Source organism: Mustela nigripes, chromosome 1 (assembly GCF_022355385.1).
Source record: "Mustela nigripes isolate SB6536 chromosome 1, MUSNIG.SB6536, whole genome shotgun sequence".
NCBI classification, from domain to species: Eukaryota; Metazoa; Chordata; class Mammalia; order Carnivora; family Mustelidae; genus Mustela; species Mustela nigripes.
In genome coordinates this window covers 74585024-74609155 of record NC_081557.1, presented here as the reverse complement: position 1 = coordinate 74609155, position 24132 = coordinate 74585024, and the positions used below count along the sequence as shown (strand labels likewise).

The 24132-nt window shown below is 33.7% G+C and overlaps 1 protein-coding gene across 2 annotated transcripts in view; it reads left to right on the top strand.

Moving 5' to 3' along the window:
* The window catches only part of PGR (progesterone receptor), a 99206-nt gene extending 81951 nt beyond the window's left edge, over window positions 1–17255 (top strand). For both annotated transcript variants that reach the window (XM_059391861.1, XM_059391852.1), the window contains 4 exons: window positions 888–1032; window positions 2490–2620; window positions 14143–14300; window positions 17100–17255. In XM_059391861.1, the coding sequence (XP_059247844.1) occupies window positions 888–1032; window positions 2490–2620; window positions 14143–14300; window positions 17100–17255 (590 nt within the window). The remainder of the gene's footprint in view (window positions 1–887; window positions 1033–2489; window positions 2621–14142; window positions 14301–17099) is intronic.
* Window positions 17256–24132: the final 6877 nt, after the last annotated feature.

Here is a 24132-nt window from a genome sequence, read left to right as displayed (position 1 = left end):
GTTTACCCCAAAGATACATATGTAGTGAAAAGAAGGGCCACATGCACCTCAATGTTCATAGCAGCAACATCCACAATAGCTAAAATGTGGAAAGCACCGAGATGCCCTTCAGCAGACAAATGGATAAAGATGTGGTCCATATATACAAGGGAATATTACTCAACCACCAGAAAAGATGAATCTAACTTTTGTATCAACATGGACAGGAGGAGATTATGCTAAATGAAACAAGACAAGCAAAGAAAGTCAATTATAATAAGGTTTCATTTATATGTGGAGTATAAGGAGTAGCATGGAGGACATTAGGAGAAGGAAGGGAAAAATGAAGGGGGGGGAATCAGAGGGGGAGATGAACCATGAGAGACTGTGGACTCTGGAAAATAAACTGAGGGTTTTAGATGGGATGGGAGTAAGGGGATGGTTTAGTCCTTGGGAGTTTTTCCTGACCTGCCTCCCAATTCCTGGTGTATTCCCTGTTATCTTTCCGTATCACTATACTTAGGTGGTGATCTTTCCTGTTGACTTGTGAGTTCCTTTTAAGGGGAAGGAAATTATTTCACCCTCTTAACCAGTTTAACACAGTGATTTAGCACACAAGGGATTCTCAGTAAATGAATGTTGTGTGTGTGACTGATGGATGACTGTCAACTAGTGAATTATCAGAAATACTAAATCACAGTGACCAATTTTAATGAGTTCAGAGTTGTTCCTTTTTAATTTCTCAGGCTCTATTATGTATTAATATTTACTCCTTTATAGTATAAAATAAATTGAAATTGAAAACAATATATTACCCAACTTACTCTGTTTTCAAATTTCTATCTATTTTCAACTTTTCAACAAAAGTGATTTGGGGGATCATTTTATTATTTTTATTTGTTTTGTAGGATTTAGAAATTTACATATTGATGACCAGATAACTCTCATCCAATACTCTTGGATGAGCTTAATGGTGTTTGGACTAGGATGGAGATCTTATAAACATGTCAGTGGACAGATGCTATATTTTGCACCCGATTTAATACTAAATGAGTAAGTAGTAACTTGAATTTTGTTTGTATTATCACATAAGTGTATATGTAGGATAATCTTGAAAATTACATTTCAGTAGATGATTACACATTTAGTATCCCAAAAAAAAAAAAAAAAGAATTTTCCTAAAATTTTTATCAGAATTTTCTCAGAATATAACTTGACAAAACAAAATTTAAAAATTATATTATTATAACAGTAATTTGATATTTGGAGATTTCCCCTTTTGTTTCAATATATAGTAGTCATCTCAAATCCATTTTTTTAAACTTCAAACGTGTATCAAGAAATATACTTAAAGATAAAATGAAATTTTCAGTTTACTAAATTAAAATTTTATACCTTGGTACTAATGAAGATAATGATATAAATTAGAAGTATTTTTGCTTGAAATTATTGACTTACCTTCAAAAAGTAAAGATATTCTCTCTCCTCTTGGAGGAAAAAATCAGACTGGTAAGTTGTTTTAAAAACTGAAAGATAAATATTTCAATTTTCTTAGCTACATTTAAATTACCATAATTAATTTTCTATGTATAACCTTAAACTGACAAGAATCTTTTCTTGGAAATATTTATACCATTCTAATGATGAATGCTGACTCAGAATTATATGACATATTGTTACTTTTGTTTTATAGTTAACAGATAATTTTCATATATTTTATTCCATTTTGCCCAATAATCCCTTGAAATAGGTAAGGGATCAGTGCCCTTCATTTTACAGTTCAGGAAACAGGCTCAGAAGAATTGCATATCCTACCAAAGAATCTGAGTGACAGGATTAATTTTAGCTCTTCTGAGTCAAAATCTAGTTTTCTATTCACCATTTGTGTTAGCAGCATGTGACTAATGTGGCTATTGCAGAACAGCTCATGGTAGAGAAAATACCTTTTTAAAAAAATTTCTGCAACCTTCAGAATGTTTGGCCTTGTCAGTTATTTAATTTTTTGTACTGTTCTCTTTGTTACCATACATTTCCCCTAGAATAGTTCATGCTATAACTCTTCTACACTGAACTGAATATACAGAACTATTCTACATTCTTCAGTTTCTGTGAACTGAATCCATTCTCTGATTGGATTACACACAAAACTTTATTTTTTAACAGAAAAAAAATCAGTAAATATATGATTTCCTGAGTGTTCCTCAACTCCACATATCAATTCCTTAAGTTTTTAAATGTAATAATAAAAGTGAGAAACAACATTAATCTTTGTCAATATGTATTAAATATGGTTTCCTAACTTTAAAATTTTTAACCTCAAAAATTCACTATTGTAAATAGTTTATTTTGTTTAAAATTCAAAATATTGTTTGTTTACAAAAAGACATTTTATGTAATATTCAAATTACCAAATCTCATTTTCTCTGATAAACTATACAGACTGGCTAAGACACTGTATATGTGTTTCTTTTTTCCTGTTCCTTTGTCTTTTGTGTTGTGTGTGATACAAGACAGAGGATGAAGGAATCATCATTTTATTCGTTATGCCTCACCATGTGGCAAATCCCACAGGAGTTTGTCAAACTTCAAGTTAGCCAAGAAGAGTTCCTGTGTATGAAAGTATTGCTACTTCTTAATACAAGTGAGTACAGCAATTTTTACAAGATGTTTACTTTCTTAATTTTTAATTCATTGGGAAAGTTGTAAATGACAATATGATCATATGGTTATACATGAGGTATGATTCTTAGATTGTGGTTACAAAGGAGAAATACCTAATATACTGTCATAGACATTAATAAAATTACTTCATATTTCTCAGGTTTTACATAATTGTAAAATAGCTCACCAATTAGGCAATTTTTTTCAGATAAAATGTGCTTAAATGACTTTTTCATATTCACCTAATTAGGTATTATGAACTAATTAATACTGCATAAACACAAACTATCTTGCTTCCACCCCCATTCCACAAAAGACTTACTATATAAAATATACAATTTTGTTTGGAACTATTTTATTTTATGTCAAAATAGGCAGTTATAACACATAACCTACAAAGATCAGTAGTATAACACAACAGCAGTTTATTTGTCACTCATATTCACAATGCAGTGAGATAGCTAGAAAACTCAAGTTCCTTACATATAGGGGCTCCACCCTTTCATAGCAGCTTGAAGTCCTCCAGTGGATCTAACAAGAAAGACAAGCAGCAAGTGAGAAAAGACCTGGAAGTGGGGCCTAGAAGTATCATGTCACTTCTACCCACATTTCATGACCTATATTTAACGGTAGGGTGGCTGGGAAATTTACTGTAGTTCTATATGCAGAAGAAATATCATGAAACATAGCACTGGTCACCAGGAAGATGGGCAAATATACATTTCACTCTTTCTCATATACAAAGAACACAAACATCTCTACCTCAGTGGATCCCCAAGTGTCTGGATGGGAAAATTTTTAAAAACTGCTTTTGCTTTTCACCTTTTTCTGTGCCCTTTCCATGCATAGGTAGGCTCAGCCTTTGAATATCTGAATTGATCCTTTCACTCAGTGATTTGAAAGAGAACCTAAGGGAGCTAAGGTGAGCCAAGGGTTTTTCTCAGTAGTATCTTCTCAGGGACTTCTTTCCAGTAGCACAAATCTCAAATAGTTGAAGGTTGGGAATACACATCAGGGAAAAAAGGACAAAAAAGCTAAATCCTTAAAAAGGAAGTTTTCTTCATGAAATCTATGTAAAGACAGGGACCAATACAGGATCTAAGTATCATAGCGCTATCCCTATACTTTGGGAACACTATTTGGAGCAGAGACTTTCAGGCCTAATTTGAAAAAAGAGCATAAATTGGGCTAAAGTACTGATATGGAACTAGCCAAGAGAGTCAATTAGAATAAATTCAATATTACAGCAGTTAACTCCTGTCCTTTTCTTGGTAGTAATGAATCCTATAGCAGTTGGGTTAGAGATAATCTTAGATTTCCCAAATTGGTTATTATTATTAACATAACTCTATATTTATAGATAGGCTGCATTAAGCTTAAGGGCCAACCCCTCTCCCCAAACCTCAGTAGCTTAACAAAAAAAAAAAAAAAAATAAGTATGTATCTTTCCCACTATATGTTCAAAGCAGATCAACAAGATTGCTATCATTGCTCATTGCTATCACTCAGGTTTCCAGGCACATGGACACTATATCTTGACATTCTTCTCTAATCACTAGGCCAATGGCAAGGAAAGAAATAGTAAGGGAAGGAAATTACATATGTATAACTTTCAGTCACACACCATAGAAAACAAGATTCTTGGTCACTTGCAGCTTCAAGAAAAGGGAAAAACAGCAATATTTGGTGAATAGTACTTATGATTTCTACATTCTAATAAAAATCCTAATGAGATATTTGAGGAGAGACTTGGTAAAGCTTTAAGAAATTCATCTTTAATCTTAAAAAATAAGTAGATAAGTATTACAAAAATTTTGAGGTGAAGACGGAAATTGGAATTTTACCTAATTAATGCAGCGTGAAAGAAGAAAAAATACAGTAGTGTGAATCAAGTCAGACTAGTATATATTAGAACTTAATATGGTGTAAGTGGAAGCATCATGAACCAATGAGTATGGAGCAAATTAATATTGTTAGGAAAAATAAGTTTTATATTTGGGGAAAACTTAGTTTGGATATTTAGCTCAAATTATATCTTACGTATCAGATAATTCATTTAAGTGTACAAACTTAAAATGTTAAAACACACTAAAAGGAATCTAATTGATTTTGAGATTTCAAATAAGAGTTTAGAAATAAATGCAATTGGAAAGTTGACAAAGGAAAAGTTCAATGATTTGATAAATAAGTATTTAAACCTCTAATTTGCTATTAAAAATTAAAATAAAGATCTTCATGAAAATATACCAAGTTGAACACACCATTGTTCCCTCTAAAACTACAGTAAAATATTGCTAAAGGGATTTTTTAAGAAATAAGAGAATGAGAGAAATCAATAACAATAAAATTCTGCAAGCCAGCAAGCAGAGCTAGGTTAGCATATCTGAGAAGTTTGGATTTTAAGGCAGAGAAAAGAAACAAACAAACAATAAATACTTTGATTTGCAACGCCAAATCTCTGGCATGTTTCTCAGTTGGCAACAGCAATGATTTTTTGAGATGGCAGTGAAGGTAGAGTTAAAAATACAAAATTCTTTTTAAAGTCCATAACCAGAAATCGTCCAACCATGAAATTGTCCCTCTCCAACTCAGGCAGAGAACTTACATTTAGTTTCTGAAGAAAATATAACAGAGGGTGGCTGGATTGTTGAACTGTAGGCAGGCACTGTTAAGGGCTAGCGGTCCTATAATGACAATAGATTAATTATACATCAAATGTTGAGACACCATCTTCCAGAAACTCCCTTCACTCTAAGAACATTGTTATCCAGGTTTACATCCTCTAGACAGGAGAATGCAAGATTGTTCTCTGCAGAAATTCTTTCGCCAGAAATAAAAAGAACTAATATGTTCATAGCAGGTGTTTCTCTTTGAAACATATCAGCCAGGTTGCCCTGTAGTAAAGCTCACAATCAATAAGCACTAACTATTGAAACAGAACTGTGATGCGGCCTTGTAGTTTTCCACTCCTGAATATAAATAACTAAGGCACCTGAGAGAGTCCTTTAACATCAAAGACAAATCAAAAAGAAAAAAAAAATGCAACTAGGAAGACACAGAAGGTGTAGGGAGATGAAAACCTCAAAAATATTAAAAAGCTATCCCTCTTTAGAAAGATAATAGAACATATTGCACCAAAGAAACAAGTACTGGATACTGTGAGAAAGAAATAACACATTAAAAACAAGAAGAAGTGAGTTGGGGGAAATTGGAGGGGGAGACAAACCATGAGAGACTGTGAACTCTGAGAAACAAACTGAGAGTTTTGGAGGCGAGGGGGGTGAGGGGGTTAAGAGAGCCTGGTGGTGGGTATTGAGGGCACATATTGCATGGAGCATTGGGTGTGGTGCACAATGAATTTTGGAACACTGAAAAAAGAAAAGCAAAGAACTTTTGGAAATTGAAAATTGAAAAGCAGACTATGAATATATATATATATATATATATATATATATATATATATATATATAATGAAAGCAGAATTTAAATGTCAGTACAGGCACTGGTAGACAAAGTTAGGACACCTCTCAAAAGTAGAGCAAAAACCCAAAAATACAGAAAATCAGAAGTGAGGAAGCCCAACATGCAAACAGTTGGAGCACTAGAAAGAGATAACAGGAAAATACATAGGAGAAGAAATCATCAAGGAAATAATTAGTCTTAAAGGTGTTTGGAAAATTTCATGTAAAAGAATGAAGTTAATCGGGGCACCTGGGTGGCTCAGTGGTTTGGGCTGCTGCCTTCGGCTCGGGTCATGATCTCAGGGTCCTGGGATCAAGCCCCGCATCGGGCTCTCTGCTCCGCAGGAAGCCTGCTTCCCTCTCTCTCTCTCTCTCTCTCTCTCTGCCTGCCTCTCTGCCTACTTGTGATCTCTGTCTGTCAAATAAATAAATAAAATCTTTAAAAAAAATGAAGTTAATCATCAGAAGTTATTATCAACAGTTATATGCCAATAAGCTAAGCAACCTAGATGAAATGGATGCATTACTGGAAAACTATAAACTCCCAAAATTGAACCATGAAAAAATTGACAGCCTGAATAGACTGATATCTAGTAACGAGATTGAAGCAGTGATCAAAAACCTCCCAAAAAACAAGAGCCCAGGACCTGATAGATTCCCTGGGGAATTCTACCAAATTTTCAAGAAATAACACCTATTCTCCTGAAGCTGTTTCAAAAAATTGAAGCAGAAGGAAAACTTCCAGACTCTTTCTGAAGCCAGCATTACCCTAATCCCCAAACCAGGCAAAGACCCTACCAAAAAGGAGAATTTCAGACCAATATCACTGATGCATATGGATGCTAAGATTCTCAACAAGATCCTAGCAAATAGGTAGAGAAAGGGAAATTAGAGAATCGATTCCATTTACTATAGCACCAAGAACCATAGGATACCTAGGAATAAACCTAACCAAGGAGGTGAAGGATCTGTACTCGAGGAACTACAGAACACTCATGAAAGAAATTGAAAAAGATACAAAAAGATGGAAAACCATCCCATGCGCTAGGATCAGAAGAATAAACATTGTGAAAATGTTTATACTGCCTAGAGAAATCTATACTTTTAATGCCATTCCAATCAAAATTCCACCAGTATTTTTCAAAGAGCTGGAGCAAATAATCCAGAAATTTGTATAGAATCAAAAGAGACCCCGAATTGCTAAGGAAATGTTGAAAAACAAAAATAAAACTGGGGGCATCATACTACCTGATTTCAAGCTTTACTACAAAGCTGTGATCACCAAGATAGCATGGTATTGGCATAAAAACAGACACATAGAACAGTGGAACAGAGAGCCCACATATGGACCCTCAACTCTATGGTCAAATAATCTTTGACAAAACATGACAAAATATACAGTGGAAAAAAGACAATCTCTTCAATAAATGGTGCTGGGAAAACTGGACAGCTATATGTAGAAGAATGAAACTCGACCATTCTCTTACACCATACACAAAGATAAACTCAAAATGGATAAAAGACTTCAACGTGAGACAGTAATCCATCAGAATCCTAGAGGAGAATGTAGGCAGTAACTTCTTTGACATCAGCCACAGCAACTTCTTTCAAGATATGTCTCCAAAGGCAAAGGAAACAAAAGCGAAGATGAACTTCTGGGACTTCATCAAAATCAATAGCTTCTGCAAAGCAAAGGAAACAGTCAAGAAAACAAAGAGGCAACCCACGGAATGGGAGAAGATATTTGCAAATGACAGTACAGACAAAAGGTTGATATCCAGGATCTATAAAGAACTCCTCAAACTCAACACACACAAAACAGACAATCATATCAAAAAATGGGCACAAGATATGAACAGACACTTCTCCAATGAAGACATACAAATGGCTATCAGACACATGAAAAAATGTTCATCATCACTAGCCATCAGGGAGATTCAAATTAAAACCACACTGAGATACCACTTTACACCAGTTAGAATGGCTAAAATTAGCAAGACAGGAAACAACATGTGTTGGAAAGGATGTGGAGAAAGGGGAACCCTCTTGCACTGTTGGTGGGAATGCAAGTTGGTGCAGCCTCTTTGGAGAACAGTGTGGAGATTCCTTAAGAAATTAAAAATAGAGCTTCCCTATGACCCTGCCATTGCACTCCTGGGTATTTACCCCAAAGATACAAATGTCGTGAAAAGAAGGGCCATCTGTACCCCAATGGGGTACAGCAGCAATGGCCACAGTCGCCAAACTGCGGAAAGAACCAAGATGCCCTTCAACGGATGAATGTATAAGGAAGGTGTGGTCCAAATACACTGTGGAGTATTATGCCTCCATCAGAAAGGATGAAAACCCAACTTTTGTAGCAACATGGACGGGACTGGAAGAGATTATGCTGAGTGAAAGAAGTCAAGCAGAGAGTCATTTATCATATGGTTTCACTTATTTGTGGGGCATAACAAATAGCATGGAGGACAACGGGAGTTAGAGAGGAGAAGGGATTTGGGGGAAATTGGAAGGGAGGTGAACCATGAGAGACTATGGACTCTGAAAAACCATCTGAGGGTTTGAAGTGGCAGGGGGGTGGGAGGTTGGGGTACCAGGTGGTGGGTAATATAGAGGGCACGGATTGCCTGGAGCACTGGGTGTGTGAAAAAATAATGAATACTGTTATGCTGAAAATTTAAAAAAAAAATCAATAAATGCAAAAACATTAAAAAAAAGAAATTAAAAATAGAGCTTCCCTATGACCATGCAATTGCACTACTGGGTATTTACCCCAAAGATACAGATGTAGTGAAAAGAAGGGCCATCGGTACCCCAATGGGGTACAGCAGCAATGGCCACAGTCGCCAAACTGCGGAAAGAACCAAGATGCCCTTCAACGGATGAATGTATAAGGAAGGTGTGGTCCATATACACTATGGAGTATTATGCCTCCATCAGAAAGGATGTATACCCAACTTTTGTAGCAATATGGACGGGACTGGAAGAGATCATGCTGAGTGAAATAAGTTAAGCAGAGAGATTCAATTATCATATGGTTTCACTTATTTGTGGAGCATAACAAATAGCATAGGGGACAAGGGGAGTTAGAGAGGAGAAGGGAGTTGAGGGAAATTGGAAGGGGAGGAAAACCATGACAGACTATGGACTCTGAAAAACAATCTGAGGGTTTTGAAGGGGCGGAGGGTGGGAGGTTGGGGGAACCAGGTGGTGGGTATTGGAGAGGGCACGGATTGCATGGAGCACTGGGTGTGGTGCAAAAACAATGAATACTCTTATCGCTGAAAATAAATTTAAAAATAATAATAATTAAAAAATAAAAAAAATAAAGGAATTGAGTTGGACTCTTACTAACTTAAAATAGATCAAAGGCTTAAATTTAAGAGTTTAAACTACAAAACTATTAAAATAGAGGGAAGACTTCATGATGTTGAATTTGGCAATGATTTCTTGGATTTGACACAAAAAATGCAGGCAATAAAAGTAAAAAAGATAAATGGATTTCATCAAATTTAAAACCTTAGGGCATTAAAGGTCATGAAAACAGAATAAAAAGTCAAACCACTGTATGGGAGAAAAGAATTGAAAATCATGTATCTGATAAGGAAAAAAGTATTAATATCTAGAATATATAAAGAATTACAGTGACAATTAAAACATTTTTAAATGGACAAGAGCCTGAATAAACATTTCTTCAAAGAACGCATACAAGAAGCCAGTAAGAACGTGAAAAGATCCTCAACATCACTAATCATTGGGGAAATACAAATCAAAACCACAGTGAGATACCATTTCATACACCCATTAGATGATTATTTACTCTCAGTAAAACAAAAAGTGACTCTACTGTGGTAACATTTTACATAACTAAATAATATATACTGAATATTGATCTAGCTAATATTTCCAAAATTTTATTAGGAAGATGAAAAATAGGAAGTTGTTTGTGTGTGTGAGCTAATGGTATGGAGGTGATGGTAGATCTGAAAGATGGTAATAGAGCTACAGCCTCAATTTCCACACTGGAAAATCAAAAGTGAAAAATTTAAAAAAATCAAGAATCAACACCACAATGTTGCTATTTAATTCTGTGGAAGAAAAAATTAAAATAAATAGATGAAAAAGTTGAAAGTGTTTGTCTCTGAAGCATGAGAAAATTTGGGTTGCCTGGGCACTACTTTCTGCCCTAATAATGTTGCAAAACTGACAATAGTAAACAATAAACAATAAACTTAGAAAAATATTTGAAATAGAACATAGGCCCCTATAAATAAGTGAGTATAAAACAGAAAAAATTAAAAATAACTAATGCTAGACTAGAAAAATATTTCAAATACCAAATGATAAGACAATTAAATAAATTGTACTCCTACAATTTTGTTAAGTGAAATTAAATGTGAGAATTAAAACATTTATTTTAAAGAATTTGGAAAGATATAAGTAAATGTTCTCAATATAATGTTAGAGAATGTCCCAAGATATAAGATTGTAGAACCTGGTGACTTGTAATACTTTATGTACTTTCTATATTTTCTAAAATTTTTCCAATGAATATATGTTATTTTAAAGTTAGCTAAATCAAAAAAATAAAGATCCTTGTGTTTTTTAAAAAATGTATTTTTATGTAAAATAGCATCTGGCTAACTGCCCATGACTCACCATCTCCCAATTTGCTACTAAAATATTTGCAAGAAATCCTAAAACTCACTTGTGGAATCAACAAAAATCTGAGTGAAAATTCTGAGTGAAAATACTGGTTGTAATAATCAAGGAAAAAATGAATTAAGGTAAGGAGCTTAAAGCAAATAGAAATATTAGGAGAGTTAGTTCATTATTGATCTGAAATATAGGAAAGAGAGTAGGAGAGGAGGAAAAACTTCAAAATGTTCCAGGAGCATAAGGTGTGAGCCCAATGATTAGATTATAATATCCCCCAAACTTCTCGTTAGTGGTTGATACTAAAAAGTTGTGAGGCAATCTGGGGTTAGGCCTGATTTTCTCTTAAAGAGGATAATCGGTTCAAGTACTGGTTCTAAATACCTAGTTCCTTTTTTTTTTTCTTTTTGATTTTTTAAAATTTATTTGACAGACAGAGATCACAAGTGGGCAGAGAGGCAGGCAGCGGGGGTGGGGCGGGGGGAGGCAAGCTCCCTGCCAAGCAGGGAGCCCAACATGAGGCTCCATCCCAGGAACCTGGTATTAGGACCTGAGCTGAAGGCAGAGGCTTTAACCCACTGAGCCACCCAGGAGCCCCCTAAATACCTAGTTCTTAAAAGCCTAATGGGAAATGGTACTTCAGTAACCAGAAGGAAGAATAATTTTATTTTTTAAGGGTTTGATTTTTTTTTTTTAATTCCAGCTAACCTAGAGCATAACATTAGTTTCAGGTGAACAGTATAGAGACTCAACACTTCCATAGAGCACCAAGTGCTCATCGCAAGTAGACTCCTTAACCCCCATCACCTATTTTACCCATCTTCCCATAAGCATCCCCCCATCCCTGATAACCATTAGTTTGTTCTCTATAGTTGAGTCTGTTCCTTGGTTTGCCTGTTTCTTCCTCCTCCCCCCAAATAATTTTATATTCATGTTTAAGAGTGGGAGAGATGTGAGGATTGGTTGGGAAGTGTGAAAAAGAATAACAGAGGTTTAAAATAGCTGCTATCTGAAGTAATTAGAGAGAAGAGACCATACATACATAAAGCATATTCATACAACGTATATACAACAGTAAAGTTTAAAATGAGTAAAAATCACATATTGCCATAATTGCCCTTGAAAGTTTTTTTTATATTTACTATATGAGCCATTGAAAACTCAGAACCAAAGAATTTACTTTTTGGTTTCCTTGATTCATTATCTGTATACTTATTTTTTCCAAGGGGAGTGGAAACCAAGTTCTGATTGGGGAATAAGGAATAAATACGAGTTTTTTTAAAAAAAGATTTTTTTCTTTCCCTTTGCTAGGCATATGCAATTGACTTTGCTTAAATTAAGTGCACCTCTTTTAGAAATATTACTAAGGGTCAAGATCATAAATGTAGAGTTATATAAATCTAAGAGATTAAATGATTTTTTTCTTTCAACTATCTAGATATAGCTGCAGGAAAAGGGAGCTGTTTCATTTAAGTTTGAAGGTTTACTTGTAAGATAAATGCAACCAAAGCAAAAGGAAACAAGAAAATTGGGAGTTCTGGTGATAATTTGCTGAAGAAATCAAGCAGAACATCTTAAACAAGTGACAACAGAAGGACCTAAAATACTAAGGATAAAATTGTAGGTAAAATTGACAATGTAGTGGAAATAGGAGAACTAGCAGTAAGAATAAGAAGTTGTGCCTACATTTTGGCTATCAGAATTAAAGATTACAGTGGTAAATATCTGAATTACCAGTAATTGTAGGTAAAATTGACAATGTAGTAGAAATAAGAGAACTAGCAGTAAGAATAAGAAGTTGTGCCTACATTTTGGCTATCAGAATTAAAGATTACAGTGGTAAATATCTGAATTACCAGTTAACATCAAATGGGAATAAGATGCATTCCCATTAAAATGAGCAACAAAAAAGGAGTATTTGCCATTGTTATTATTTAATATTGTTCTGGAAATCCTAAACCCATGCACTGAATCACGAAGCAGAAACAAGAGCTACACCTATTGGGAAGGGAGAAATGAGGATATTTCAAGTACAGTATTGAATACCAAAAAAAAAAAAAAAAACCAAAAAGATTATCAACCAAAACTATTTGATTTGAAAATGGAAATTAAAAGAAATTAATAAAAATAGAGTATAATGAAGTGGCTGGATATGAGAAGTATTGAAATATCAATAGCTATCTCTCAAATGAGCAGGAAGGAATTAAGGAATTTAATGAAGCAATGTTAAAATTACAGCAAAAGATAAATTATCCATGAATAATCTGAATGACAAATATTTCAGATTTATATGAAGACAAACTTGACAGAGAGATCCAGGCATTTTTTTTTTAAGATTTTATTTATTTATTTAACAGACAGAGATCACAGGTAGGCAGAGAGGCAGGCAGAGAGAGAGACAGGAGGAAGCAGGCTCCCTGCAGAGCAGAGAGTCCAATGTGGGGCTCGATCCCAGGACTCTGAGATCATGACCTGAGCTGAAGACAGAAGCTTTAACCTACTGAGCCACCCAGGTGCCCCTAGGCATTTTTTTAAATTTATTTTTTATTTATTTTCAGCATAACAGTATTCATTATTTTTGTACCACACCCAGTTCTCCATGCAATCCATGCCCTCTCTAATACCCACCACCTGGTTCCCCCAACCTCCCCCCCCACCGCCCCCCAATTCAAACCCCTCAGATTGTTTTTCAGAGTCCATAGTCTCTCATGGGTCAACTCCCTTCCAATTTCCCCCAACTCCCTTCTGCTCTATAACTCCCCATGTCCTCCATGCTATTTGTTATGCTCCACAAATAAGTGAAACCATATGATAATTGACTCTCTCTGCTTGACTTCGTTCACTCAGCATAATCTCTTCCAGTCCTGTCCATGTTGCTACAAAAGTTGGGCATTCATCCTTTCTGATGGAGGCATAATACTCCATAGTGTATATGGACCACATCTTCCTTATCCATTTGTCCATTGAAGGGCGGGTTCCATGATTTGCATATAACACCCCTGCTCCATACAATCCATGCCCTCCTTAATACCCATTTTAAAAAGACCCAGCATACATATAATTTCAAACTAAATCCATTCCTGAGACAGGAATATAGAATGATAGATGCTCTTTTGAACAAATGCTAAGTTAAATGAGTAATCCATTGACACAGCTCTAAAATAGGTAAGCTAAAATATTCTTTAGTTTATCTAGTTATTCTTATATGCTTCAAGAGAACTATAAGTTTGTGTGTCCTAAAGTTATCAATAACACTCTTCCCTATTTAAGAAGTCTGGAGTTCCATTCAAAAGAAACTTTTACACAGCTCAGAAATTGTTTTATTGTAAACTGCTACTGTCATCTTTTTTAAACATAACTGCCACTTGTAGTTATATTCTTACAGTTCCTTTGGAAGGACTAAGAAGTCAAAATCAGTTTGAAGAGATGAGATCAAGCTACATTAGAGAGCTCATCAAGGCTATTGGGTTGAGGCAAAAGGGCGTTGTCTCTAGCTCACAGCGTTTCTACCAACTTACAAAACTTCTTGATAACTTGCATGATGTAAGTATTTTGTTTTCTAGGATAATCTTTTAAATATTAAATCTACATTTTACTTTGTATGGTTTCTTCAAACTCATATTTCTACTTTTGTTTTAAAACAGTATTTGCATCACACTCCTCAGAACTTACATTGTACTTTTTTCATTTTCAATGTAGATCATCCAAATATCCTTTTACTAGTATTTGTATAAATATAGATTAATTTAATGGTTTATAGGAATTGTGATAACATTTTCCTGAGTATGTTCTAAAATATTTTTGCCTTAAGTTACAGAAGATTTTATATAATCAGGAAAAGCAAAGATATGGGTGTGGACAATAAGACTCTCATATAATTTTGGATGGCATTATAAGTTAATAACAGTGCTAATGGACAATTTGACAGTTTACTCACTAGGTCAAATTTGAGACCTTATTTCTGAATATGAACAGATAGCCAAGGATTGTTAGCCATATAGGTAAAGCCTTTATAATGAAAGGAAGAAATCAAATACACAGAAAAAAAGGAATGAAGGAAGAAGCCCCAGAACAGAGAACAGAAAAAAGATTCAAGAAAATTAAGATATTCAGAGAAATAAGAATGATATTGCATCTGTGAAACAAAAATAGAAAACATTTGTAAAGGAATATTTAGAAAGAACACATTTTTGGATAACTAAATACAGAAAAACAGAAATTTAAAATTTAATAGGGCTGAAATATAAATCTCAGATAAACTCAGAAGAAATAACAAAAATGATAAATGAAAAATCAGAAGAGAAAATAAATTTACGAGATTAATTCAAGCTGAATTAATTAAAAGGAATCTCTAAAACAATATAGAAAATCAAAGAGAGGAAATTATATAAAAAAATAAAATAAAAGTTGCTGCACCAGAAATATTTTAATTTTCTGATGATAATGGCCTGGTATACAAGCACAGCACAATTGAACAAAGGCACATTATTGTAGAATTTTAGAATACCAGAAATAAAGAGACTATCCTAAAATATAGCAGTGAGAAAAGAAACAAGTCACATAAAAATGATCAGGATTCAAAATGATGTTGGACTTCTTAACAACAATACTGGAACCCAGAAAACAATGGAACAATGGCTTCAGAATTTGGGAGGAAAGGAAAATCTTCAAAGAATTTTATTTTATTTTTAGATTTTATTTATTTATTTGACAGACATCATAAATAGGCAGAGAGGCCGGCAGAAAGAGGGGGAAACAGGCTCCCCACTGAGCAGAGAGCATGATATGGGGCTCGATCCCAGGACCCTGGGATCATGACCTGAGATGAAAGCAGAGGCTTTAACCCACTGAGCCACCCAGGTGCCCCGTCTTCAAAGAATTTTATACCCAGCCAAGCCATCAAATGAATATGATGGCAACTTAAAGTGTATTTTCCAATGTGCAAGGTGTCAGAGTGCTTACCTCAAGTACAACCATTCTCAAGGACATCTACAGGATGTTTTAACCATAAAACACTGGACTAAGCCAATGAAGTAGAAGACCCAACCCAGGAGAGATGCAGAGGGATGTTCTAGCATATTAACTGTGCTGGACAATCATTAGTTTAAGTTGGAGCAGTAATACACAGGGTTTCAGAATACCAGGACCAGGAAAAAATGATGGAACTGAGGGATTACCAGTATGTATGAACATATTGAGGTGTGTTTTTACAATTGTGTCAGAGAATTTGACTATAGCTTTGTGATAAAGGAAAGAAAGCAAAACAGAAAAACAAGGGGAGGGCGCCTGGGTGACTCAGTGGGTTAAGCCTCTGCCTTCGGCTCAGGTAATGATCTCGGGGATCGAGTCCTGCATCAGGCTCTCTGCTCAGGAGGGAGTCCACTTCCCCCCTCTCTCTCTGCCTGCCTCTATGCCTACTTGTGATCTCTCTCTCTCTCTCTCTCTGTCAAATAAATAAATAAATCTTAAAAAAAAAAAAGGAAAGAAAAACAAGTGATTAGCTCTAGCAAGTAAAAATTAAGTCATATATGTGAAAGGAAATATAATCCAGCAGGAAACAATAAAAATCTTTGAAATAAAATTGCTGGGTATTGATTTAGTCAAAAATTGAGATATAGCTATATAGAGAATGAGAAGAGAAAGTGTGCATTGTTGGAAGAGGTGTCTAGTATAAGAGAGCCAAAAATTCAATTTTTGTAATAGAAACTAAATCAATAATATCAAATTTGAAAAACAAAGTTTATTAGAAATACAGAGATAAATATTTAAAGATATGGGCTAAAGAAGTTGAAAATTATTGCATCTGGAGAACTAGAATAAGGAAGGGAAGAATTCTATTAGAAAACTGTTGGATTTTGTTATTGCTGCTGGGTCCTATTAGGCTTTTAAAATTATTTATGTTAATTATTTGACAAAGATTAAAACTAGATTAAAATGAATTATGTTGGGTTCTTTGTGTTGACGGGGGAAGAGTCAATATTTTGTTATGTGAAAAATTCTGTCTATTAACAAATAGGGCTTATTAAATAATTGCATTTTTGAAATTATATATGCCTTATGCATATTATATATATTCCTGGGTATGTTTGTATACATTTATTAAAAGAAAAAAGAACTTAAAAGAAAGTCATCAAAATGTTCATATCGATGATCCTGTGGGATTATGAGTGACTTTCATTTCTTTAAATCTGTACTATCAGAATGTTTCATTGTATGTAGTATTTTACATATTCTAGAGAGTGAAGGGAGTTATTTTGGTGAGAAAAAAATAAGCTGTCTTATTTTATTATATGAATGTATTATTTTTTTTTCTTGTTTCTTATCCATTTGTGAAATCAACAGCTTGTCAAACAGCTTCATCTGTACTGCTTGAATACATTTATCCAGTCCCGGGCACTGAGTGTTGAATTTCCAGAAATGATGTCTGAAGTTATTGCTGCACAGTTACCCAAGATCTTGGCAGGGATGGTGAAGCCTCTGCTCTTTCATAAAAAGTGAATGCCATTTTTATCTTTAAAAATTAAATTTTGTGGTATGTCTGTTTATCTTTTGGTCAGGATTATGAGGTCTTACGTTTTTACAATGTCTTCTTAAAGCCTTACATTTATAACATATATTGTGTAAATTTCAGAGAAAATTGTGAAGTTTTGTTTTCCTTTATGAAGCATAATTATAATTTTAAGGTGTTTTATGTACTTATATATTCACTAACAGTTTACAGGATTGAAAAAGTACTAAAATTGATTGCCAAAGTAAACTTAATCTTGTCCATACTATTTCCTACCATTTAGATGAAGATTTTTAACTTTTGCATCTAATGAATCTACTTTAGAGGAAAAAAATCTTACATGTAAAAATAAAAAGTAATTATGTATGTTCCTTCTAGGTAGCTCCTTTTGTCTCCTTGATTATATTTACAAAAATGAATCTTTGAAATGGTATGCAAAATTTTGTCTAAACAAGCTTTTACACATTTTTGTGAGTAAAAAAAAAAATCATATCCTTCATTAGATTTTCCAAAGGGTTTTTAATGCAAAAAAATATAGAGAATGAGAGTTTAAAATCCCTGAAATGGATTGAGGGTGTGATATTAGGGGAAAAAACAGCTCATGTATTGACTATTTCCCAAACTGGAAATACCCATCTCTAAGGAAGTTATTAAGGAGAGCCATATCATTATGGTAACATTATTAGGGATTTTATAGTTTTTTACTAACCTTTTTTGGGACTTGTCCTTTAATAAGGTATTGTGAATCAAAATAGGAATCCACAGGAGTCTGTAGTCTAATGCCACTCCTTACTATTGGGGGCAGGTAGAAAATCATGTAACCTTACTGATTTTCAATTTCCTCACCTTTACCACTGTTATATTTCCTGCAAAATGTTCATTTTAGTCAGAGCTTCTTATTCTCTTCTTAATAAAAAAAAGAAAGAAAGAAAGAAAGAAAGAATGGGAGGGATGAAGATGGGGAAGAAAGCTAAGGGAGAGAGGAAGGGTAGAGAAAATAAGAAATATTATTTTCTTTCTTTACTCAATTGGAGATAATGACAAATCACAGGTTGAAAGTTTTTGAGTGTCTTAGATCCAATTCTAAGAGAGATATTTCAAGAAATACTAGGTACAGTCTTAAAATAATACAACCAATTACAATAACTAGAAAACAATTCGCACTGTTATATGAACTGAAAATATTGCATTAGAAGATGGACAAGAGTTCTTTTCTGAGATGAGTCACTGGAAATCCATTTATTTTTTTAAAGATCAATCTATATATCTGTATATATAAATACAGATAGATATATTTAAAAAAAAAAACAAGAAAAACTAAGTTTGTACCCCTGAAAATTTCAATAAAAATAAACACTGTTTTTTCTATATAAAGTAATTTATATCATTTTAGGCATATATCATATATTTATGCCTTACCTGTTATATATAAATAAATATATATAATATTTTTAATAGCTCAGAATAACTAGTAGACCAAATTTTTTTCCAAATTTTTAAAAATATTGCACATTATCTTACAAATAAGACATATTGCCTTGTGCAAATTAGTGGTTATTAATAAGAAAACCAAAATAGCTTCAAAAATAGTATAGAAAGCATTTACTGACTTCTCTAATTTCCTAATACCTTTTGGAGTACCCTTTCCCTTCAACTGATAAATCTTTGCAGTTTACCAAAGTGACATAACATCACTTAATGAATACTAATGTAACCCCCAAAACAAGATAGAGTGATTTCATCTGATCAAAAAATTGGCATGACATTGTTAACCATAACTGTTTCTTACCAGTAAATTCTCCATTTACAAAAGGAATGAGCTATGGTATATCTGTAAATAGTGAATTCATATAAGGCATTTGAAATAGGGATTAAAATAAGCTTCATCCAATGCTCTTTGCTTAGGTCCATTAGATCTATGTGGCAAATATAATAAACAACATCCAAATTTTATAACATTTGGTTATAACATTCAGTAAGAGTTTAAACCAAGTATTCCAAATAGTTTTAACATTAATATAAAAATAGTCTCTTCTTTGATAAGTCTAACTACATGTCTTTTTCTGTGAATACAATACCATAGACTACTGCTATTCAGTTCTTCAAAGTCTTTATACACACAGATTTCATTCTCTTGCCACTCTCCAGTCCGAAGTTAACTTCCTAAAAAGGATCTAGTCTTACCATTTCCTCACTTTAAAATGTTCATTGACTTCCAAACACCTATTATAGTGGTTCTCAGCTATATCTGCACATTAGCATCTCCAAGTGAGCTTTTTAAATATATTGTTTCATCCTCAGTGATTTTATTTTAATTGTTCCACTTTTACTCTTGCAGGGACACAGTAGTAACTCTGCAATGATGTTAAAGCATCAAATTCTATAACTTTACTCTCTTTATCCTCCACTATCTTACCTTTATCTTATGTTCCAGCCCACACAAGTCTTTTTACTATCAGATTTCTGCCTGAATTTTCCCTCTTTGATACCAATCACATCATATCTCAATCTTGAAAATCCAGCCAAGCCACTATTTTTGTAGTGTTCTTTCCTGCACCTTCCAGATAGTGACTAACTTCCTCCTAAGGTTCACCGGCTATTTTGTGCACCTCTGAATTATAATACTGTCTTGTTCTACATTTCTGATTGTACTAGGAGACTGGGAGCCAGCTTAAGATTGGATAGTAGTATACAAGTTTATCTTGACTGTGAGTTGCATGGCATGTTCTCACTTTTGCTGTCACCATGATTTGTATCACTCTTTTTTTTTTTACATCATTCATGTCTGTATGCCTGACTTTATGATGTTCTTTTTCCATGTTCCTTATCTTCATCTCTTAAATTCTCTTCATCTCTTTTAAATTTTCTATTTCTTATTACTTTGTGAGATCTCTCCTCATACTGACTATACCATAGGAGAATATAAGTTGTATTTTATATTTATTAAGAACACATTAGACTCTCTATTCTAAATTTCAAAACTGATTGGAGTATTATTTCCCTTCCTAAGAAAAATGCATAGAGGTTGCCTGGGTGGCTCAGTTGTTAAGTGTCTGCCTTCAGCTCAGGTCATGATCCCAGGGTCCTTGGGACTGAGCCCCCCCTCCCTCAGCCCTCCCTGCTTAGTGGGGAGCCTGCTTCCTCTCCTACTCCCCCTGCTTGTGTTTCCTCTCTCGCTGTGTCTCTCCCTATCAAATAAATAAATAAAATCTTAAAAAAAAAAAAAAAGAAAAATTCCACAAATACAATTGTTTCTTATAGTTAAGGAGCCCTAACGTCAATATACAACTTTCTTCTCCTTTCTGATTTCATTCAACAGCTATTGAATACCTTTTATGAACACAAGTGAATGTGCTAATAGACCTAGGAGAATTTAGAGCTGAAGGAAGATTGTAACTCAAGAAAGTGACAGTCCAGTAGTAAGTATAAGACAAAATTCCTGGTAAAGAGTAGGTACTCATATACTTGTTGAGCCTACAAATGAGAACAGAGTTTGGATTTCACAGGTGCAAAGCATTATTCATGTATAACTTCACTGAGACAAATAATGCAGTAAAAAGTAAGATACTAACTTTACAATAAATATCAAATAATCCCTTAATTTGTGTCAGTAACTCACTTGCATTTAATCTGCATGTATTTCAATATCTTTTTTCCCAAAAAAGTCATCCCAGTAAATATATTTTAAATTTCTCCAGTATACAATAAAGGCAGTCTACCACTGTGGGGATTATGTAACATAAGTAAATGAATGTAGATGTATCCAAAAAAAGAAAAACTTTCACATTTGAGTGATAGAGAACAGTTGATGATGTGATCATTTTATCTGGTTTTTCTTACTTTAAAACAATATTTTGATGACACAAATCCTTTTTTGCCTGTACATATTTAATTTCCCTTTTTTTAAATTTCATTCAACTCTGGAGGAACAGAATGTGGTGGCCAAAAGGTTTGGGTTTTGCTGTTGTGCTTATTGTTGTTTTGCAATCTCCTAATAATAATGTTTCATAGTCTTGATGTTGACCTTGATTCACAGTGTAGATGTCTAAATATCTAAACACAAGGATTTTAAATTTCAGGCTAAACTTTACAAAAAGAGAAAACAAGCTTTTGAAAAAGAACATAACCTCATCAAATGGAAGATATCTTGTTTCTGAATCTTCCTTTACAAATTCCTGCATGCTAATGTCTCCATTCCTATGTAGTCATCATAACCTTTATCTTCATTTTATAGGTCATGTTCTTTCTGGTAGCTCTAAAATGAAATTAATCATAGGAAGACAGGTTATATATCAGAAAATACTTGAAGATTACTGAACTAGATTATTGAGTTAAAAATATTTCCCTTAACAAGGTTTGAATAGCCATTTGGATCTGAATCAATTATACCTCCAATATCAGTTGTTATGTAGCTTTTGTTTTGCTTTTATTAAAAATATGGCACTTCTTAATTAGTCAGTACTATTATTTTTCATATTTAACATTAAAATATTACACAGATCATATGCAAATATGATAGGTAACATGTTTTCTACCAAAACAGTGCCTTTCAAATATCCATGGCATGTCAAAGTATAACTTCTTAATTATCCATTATGGTGATATATTTCCTGATGTGTACTATAGAAGAGCTCACTAGGGCTTATGGCCCTTCTCTGTCATTTACTAACTGAATGCTCAAGAGCATTGACAAGCTCAAGAAGTCATTTAACCTTTTTGATTAAATGTGACTTTACCCAATTGTTTGCAATTAATAGAAATGAAAATAAAAAGTATATAAGTGTTCAGAAATAGTAATAGCTATTATAATGTTTTCATTAAGCAATAGTTCTGGCTATGATTTTATCAAATTAATCTGGCATATTCTATAGTGAAAAGAAGGAATCAAGAAAATAGAGTTGCTTTGTTGCTATCTCTATGCACACACAAATATTTGATGGATTTCATCTGAAATTACTAGAAATATTCACTTTCTTCATATGTAGAGATATACTCTTTTGAGTTTGAGGCCTATTTTATCAGAAACCTAAAGAGCCTATCATGGTTATAATATGTCATTATAATATTAAGAATAATGGTACTAGTTTTGTCATTTTTAAAGTTATCTCTAAAACAGAGAGCTTGACTAGAACACAGACACTCCAAAAATCTATGCAATACACTACATCTTCAGACTATCTTTATTATAATAATTTAACAAAAGGGAAGAATGGATCTAGAAATCACTATGAAATTATCAACCCAAAAAATAGCATTCCTATCCTTAAGAAGGTTAGATACAAAATGCCCAGAAGAGATCTCACATCTGCCTTGATCTGTTATCTTGCTTTCCTTTTGTGAGATTGCTATTAAATTTCTAGAGGTTTTTTTTTTTAATTAATTTTTTATTTTTTATAAACATATATTTTTATCCCCAGGGGTACAGGTCTGTGAATCACCAGGTTTACACACTTCACAGCACTCACCAAAGCACATACCCTCCCCAATGTCCATAATCCCACCCCCTTCTCCCAAACCCCCTCCCCCCAGCAAACCTCAGTTTGTTTTGTGAGATCTAGAGGTTTTGATATGAATACCTAAGCAGTTTCTCTAATCTATACCTATCTTTACAAAGCAGATTTAAGCAAGAGTATGAATTCTTTTCAATATCTTTATAATCTCAAAAATAAACTTGAAAAAAATTTCAAGTTTAAAGGTAATTCACTTTTGTATTAAAGAATTCAACAATCAGTTCTCCATTGATATAATAAAATGAACAAGCATACAACCCAAGGAAGGGCATAACTTTCTTTTTCCTTAAGTATTCCTTTTAGATAACCATTAGATGTAGAGAATTTCTTCAACTCTTATATTTTATAGGAAATACATAGCCAGATAATCTAGCAAAAGTTTGCCAACTTCTAAGTTGCTTACTCTTACTAGACTAAGTCATATAATGATTTTAATGAAAAGAATATCATTCCACCTCTGTAGTTTCATAGTTTGTATTTTCTGTATCTCTGTAATATTGTATTTTCCATACTCAAGTTTTGGTGAAAAGGGAATTCACTATCTCTACCTAGCATTTGCCATCTATTTAATGTACCATTATTCCATACTCCTTGCTCTTTATCAAATCAAAAAATTGAATAGCAGTAAAATAAATTACTCACCCTGTATTAGAGAAATTAATCTGGCCTGGATGGTTCTACATCCATAATATGAATCCATAATAGCAACTGGGCCTAGATAATTGCATTCAAGTTGGATCACATCCCTTTTTAAACTCAGGTAAAAGTCCCTACAGACTGTCATTTACCTGGGCCTAATAGAATTGTACTTCCAGGGTTGGGACTGAAAGAATGTAGGCTTAAAAATTTGAAAATAAGAAGTTAAGAGTAGTTTCCTTTAATAATTTGTCCTCATCAGAGAAGATTTGAGAATTGGGGGATTTTAATGATAAGTAAAAAAGAAGTTCATAATAGCAGTGATTTAATATGTACATTTTCTAAAAAATCCTGTAGCCAAAGAAAAACACAAAGCGATCTGTTCTCCTTGGAATTGATCACATTTCAAGGCAGAGGCTGTGCCCAAACTTCTCTACAGCTTTATGCAGCTGTGCAGTTTGGAAGTCTGTTGCAGAACTGCTGGATTAGTCCCAGAATGTCAAGCTCATGTTCAATTTACTGGCTTTTGTTGCTTTATGTCATGCTGACCTTACTGTGAAACACGCGTTTGTTTGCTCTCTTTCCACTCATGGAAAAATAGGGAAACCATTACTTAGTTTAAGCTCGTTGAAAGCTTTAACTGACAAAGTACTTTCAGAGAAATCTGAATTAGGAAGCTAAGAAAGCATACCCATTCCATTTTATTATTCTCTTTTAAAAA